Source organism: Mytilus edulis, chromosome 5 (assembly GCF_963676685.1).
Source record: "Mytilus edulis chromosome 5, xbMytEdul2.2, whole genome shotgun sequence".
NCBI lineage: Eukaryota > Metazoa > Mollusca > Bivalvia > Mytilida > Mytilidae > Mytilus > Mytilus edulis.
In genome coordinates, this window is record NC_092348.1 from 31,375,844 (window position 1) to 31,380,571 (window position 4,728).

Sequence of the window (4,728 nt, forward strand, 5' to 3'; positions counted from 1 at the left end):
CCAAATATAGATTTCTTCTAAAAATCTTCATTAAATCTGATTGAACTTCTATCTACACATCTTTTATCTTGAAAAAAATTAATTGTACTCTAGTTAATATTTCAAATTAAGGTAGCACAATACAAAGATTTTATAACTCCAACTCCCAAGTTTTAAAATGCTGTAACTTTCTTAATAATGCTTGAAAATTTATAAAAGTGGTAGTTTTGGATAGCTAACAGATTACTCTTTCAGATTAATGCAATGCTAGTATTATGCAACAATTATGTAACCAATTATAATGTTAACTGTGTCTAAAATATTTTTCACCAAATTTCCACTTTCAAATGAAATTAGCTTCTGCATATGTATCCCTAGAGGGTTGATTTTATTATATGTTGTTCCTATGGCCATTATCTACAAAAGGGTGTCTCAGATGTCAGAGAGGATGTATAAAACAAATTTTACACCTAATTAAACATTATCTTCTTTTATGTGGTAAGGATGTTTACACTAATTAGAGATTTATGAGAGAATGGAATACCATAGAGACAATCTGAGGCACCCTTTTGAAGCCCATGATGTGTTGATTAAGATTTCGTTAAAATATTCTGTATAGTTAAAGAGATGATAGAGCTAAATTCATTCAAGTGAACTTACCAAGATTTTGCCACTAATTACATAATAATTGATTACAAAATGATTGCATAATAAAAATATTGCATTCATTTAAAAGATTAATCTTTTATCTATCTATATATACCTCTTTTATTATTTTCTATGCATTCATAAGCAAGTTACAGCATTTCAAAGGTTAGTGATTGGAAGTAAAAAAATCTTTGTATTGTGCTACCTTAAGAAAGATGTTAAAATGATTTATTAAAAAAAAATTTTTTTTAAATAGTGACTTACTGTATCTCTCTTCCATTGAGGTAACAGTCTTACCCAAGTTATATTAAGCAATGATAGTGGCAAAACTTCTGGACAGTTCCTTCTGCCTTATTCCCTTGAGAGTGGAGGACATATCATAATTTTTCTTTAAATCATTAGATATGAACCAACTATACATTAAAGAACAAGACCAATACTGACTCTTACCCTATGGCACTGCATGTTATTGTTTGGGGTAATATGTCAGTACTGGAGCATAACTTAGATCAATCTGTTTCTTATTATCTAAGAGATCATTGTCAAATTTTTAATTTGTACAATGTGTGTTGTAAAATTTCAAAATACCAGCAAACTTATTTATTGAGTCATGCATCATCATTTTAGTCATGTAAAAATGGCTTTTCTCAAGACAGCTCACCTAGCTGACTTTGAAGGAACAGACCAAATTTTGAACCTTTCCCATCAAATATAAAAAGAAGATGTGGTATGATTGCCAATGAGACAACTATCCACAAAAGACCAAAATGACACAGACATTTAAAACAACTATAGGTCACCGTACGGCCTTCAACAATGAGCAAAGCCCATACTGCATAGTCAGATATAAAAGGCCCTGATAAGACAATGTAAAACAGAATGTATTTTATGAATTTGGTGAAGTTGAACCCTCTGCATACTTTATTGATTGATAAATTCGCATTAAGCCCAATTGGATGCAAAAAGCTGTGAGTGTCGAGGTACTATTCGTTCCAATAAATATTGCAGAATATTTCTTCCACTTGGAACCTATATAATATGAAGTTACTTCCATTTCATCACGTACATGTTATGGCGGCATGAGTCAGGCAGTTAATATATTTTATGGGAAAAAAAGGGGACAATGTGTGATTAGGTAAACATGATTTAAATTACTTCCTTGTTGCCATAAAAGCAATTTATTTGCATCTTAAATATGCACTTTTAGATGCACTTGCTGTAGTCATTTTTAATCTCTTGCCAGTGATCTTCTATTGAAATTATTTCCTCTGCTGCATTCTGAAATATTGAGAAGCGATTTTTTAGCTCTATCTGGAATTCTGATTTCTTTGTTTTGTTTTCCAACATTGATACGTTAAATCGTTTTCCTGTTGATTCAATATTTTGATGTTTCTTCAGCTTCAATTTGACATTAGCTACAATAAGGTGGTGGTCAGTGGCAGCGTCAGCTCCTCTTTTAACTCGGACATCTTGTAAACTTCTCCTAAACTTCTTGGAGATGCAGACATGATCTATTTGGTTTTCAGTGTTCATGTCTGGAGATACCCATGTTGCTAGATGACATTTTTTGTGTGGGAAAACTGTTCCACCGATGACCAGATTGTGATTTGCACAGTGGTTGGCAAAGAGCTCTCCATTCTCATTCATTTCTCCTAGCCCATGTCTTCCCATCACTTGTTCATAACCGGTGTTGTCGCTTCCTACCTTAGCATTTAGGTCTCCCATTAAGATTGTGATGTCTTTGGAGCTACATTTCCTGGTGGTTTCTTCCAGCAATTGATAGAATTCTTCCTTGATATTGTCCTCTGCACCATTTGTAGGGGCATAGCATTGGATGATGTTTAATGATATCCTTTTATTTGTGGTCTTGAATTTTGCCATGATGATTCTTGCACTTATTGGCTCCCATCCAATTAATGTTTTCTGAGCTTCTTTTGACAGCATAATGGCAACTCCTTCAGAATGTTGAGCGTTCTCCTCCATATGTCCAGAGTATATAATCATTTCTCCTGATGTTAGTTTTGATTGTCCTGCATCATTCCATCTTGCTTCCGCTATTCCTAGTATGCCTATTTCATATGCCTTCATTTCATTGGCGATGGTTTGCGCTTTTCCTGGAATGTACATAGATCTAACATTCCATGTTCCTATCTTTGTTGCGGATTTAGAGTTCAGAAGTCTCAGTTGTGTGGCTTCCTTTCGGTTTTGGCCATCCAACGTCATTCTCCTTCTATGTAAAGGTCTTCTTTCTCTTTCATCCAAGGTTTGTAAATTTTCGTTTCGTGTTTCTGTAATCCGATTTAACCTCTAAGCGGGGGATTAGCCTACCTAAAGGTTCCAGGTGGTTTTGTAAAGGCATCTGGAATGTAGCCTTCCCCATACGGGTCACTGGCCGGTGGGGCATTTTTTGCCCTCATACGCCCTTTGCCGTTGTCGCTTGGCAGCAATCTTCCGCCGGGGCAGTGATCTCCCAAATAATTTCAATAGAAGATCACTGGCAAGAGATTAAAAATGCTTTCACGACAGCTTGCGAAACATCAGTTGGTTTAAAAAATAGGAAACATCAGGAATGGATAACGCCAGAAACACTTGTAAAAGTAGAAAAAAGGAAAAATATAAAAAATATCCTGAACAACAGCAAAACAAGATCAGCAAAGCAATCAGCCTCAAGAGAGTATACTATAGCTAACAAGGATGTCAGGAACAGTGCAAGGAGAGATAAGAGGGCATTTGTAGACAAACTGACAGCAGAAGCAGAAGAAGCAGCCAGAGCAAACAACATCAAAGCTCTGTATGACAACATTAAACTGCTAACAGGGAAATACCAGAAAGGAAGTAGACCAGTCAAAAGCAAAGAAGGGAAAACACTCAACACACATGAAGAGCAAATGAAAAGATGGGTTGAGCATTTCAAGGATGTGCTAAACCAGGACCCACCTGTAAGAAAAGCTGACATCCCACCCTCGGAAGAGCTTTTGGCAGTAGACTGTAAAAGACCATCAACAGGAGAAATAAAGAAAGCCATAAAAATGCTAAAGAACAACAAAGCTCCAGGTCCTGACAACATACCTGCAGAAGCACTGAAAGCAGACATTGAAACATCAACTCAAATGCTATATGAGCTATTTGGAAAGATCTGGGAAGAAGAAGAGGTCCCGCTAGAATGGAAAGAAGGACACATGGTAAAGCTTCCAAAGAAGGGCAATTTAAGCATTTGTGACAACTATAGAGGAATAATGCTACTATCAGTTCCAGGGAAAGTTTTAAATAGAGTTATGTTAGACCGACTCAAAAATGCAATAGATGAAAAGCTTCGTGACAACCAAGCTGGATTTAGACAAAACCGATCATGTGCAGACCAAATCGCAACCTTACGTATCATCCTCGAACAATCACAAGAGTTCAATTCATCACTCTATTCTGTTTTTGTCGACTTTGCCAAAGCCTTTGACAGCTTAGATAGAGATGTGTTGTGGCAGTTGATGAGACACTATGGCATTCCTGAAAAATTTATTACCATCATCAGAAACACCTATACAGGAATGCAGAGTAAGGTTATACATGAAGGTCAATTAACAGAGGCCTTTGATATAACAACTGGGGTAAGACAAGGCTGTCTCCTTTCACCTATGCTATTCCTCCTGGCAGTTGATTGGATCATGAAGCAAACCACAGATGGCAGACGAAATGGCATCCAATGGACCATGTTCACTCAGCTGGATGACCTAGACTTTGCCGATGACATTGCATTGCTATCCCACAACCACCAACAAATGCAGGACAAACTAGAGCAGGTTGAAAAGAGAGCAGCAGAAACGGGCCTTTCCATCAACCAAAACAAGACCAAAGTGTTAAAGTCAAACACAAAGTCCCAAGCCAGTCTGATGGTTAACACCCAAGCATTGGAAGAAGTGGAATCCTTTACATACCTTGGAAGCGTAGTGGATAATCTTGGCGGCTCAGATAAAGATGTAAAGATCAGAATTGGCAAAGCCAGAACTGCATTTAACATGATGGGGTCAATCTGGAAAGCACGAAATATCACACTTAAGACCAAAATACGCTTGTTCAATTCAAACGTAAAAACCATTCTCTTATATG

The 4,728-nt window shown here is 36.8% G+C and overlaps 1 protein-coding gene across 1 annotated transcript; it reads right to left on the reverse strand.

The window, feature by feature from the left end:
* Nucleotides 1–1,830: 1,830 nt before the first annotated feature.
* LOC139525039 (craniofacial development protein 2-like) lies at nucleotides 1,831–3,089 on the reverse strand. Its single transcript, XM_071320217.1, has one exon. The coding sequence runs from the start codon at nucleotides 2,848–2,850 to the stop codon at nucleotides 1,831–1,833; it is 1,020 nt and encodes a 339-aa protein (XP_071176318.1). The 5' UTR covers nucleotides 2,851–3,089.
* Nucleotides 3,090–4,728: the final 1,639 nt, after the last annotated feature.

Bases quoted from the DNA above. Each gene is read 5' to 3' on its own strand.
- LOC139525039 (XM_071320217.1), bottom strand. From the start codon at position 2,850: ATGACGTTGGATGGCCAAAACCGAAAGGAAGCCACACAACTGAGACTT.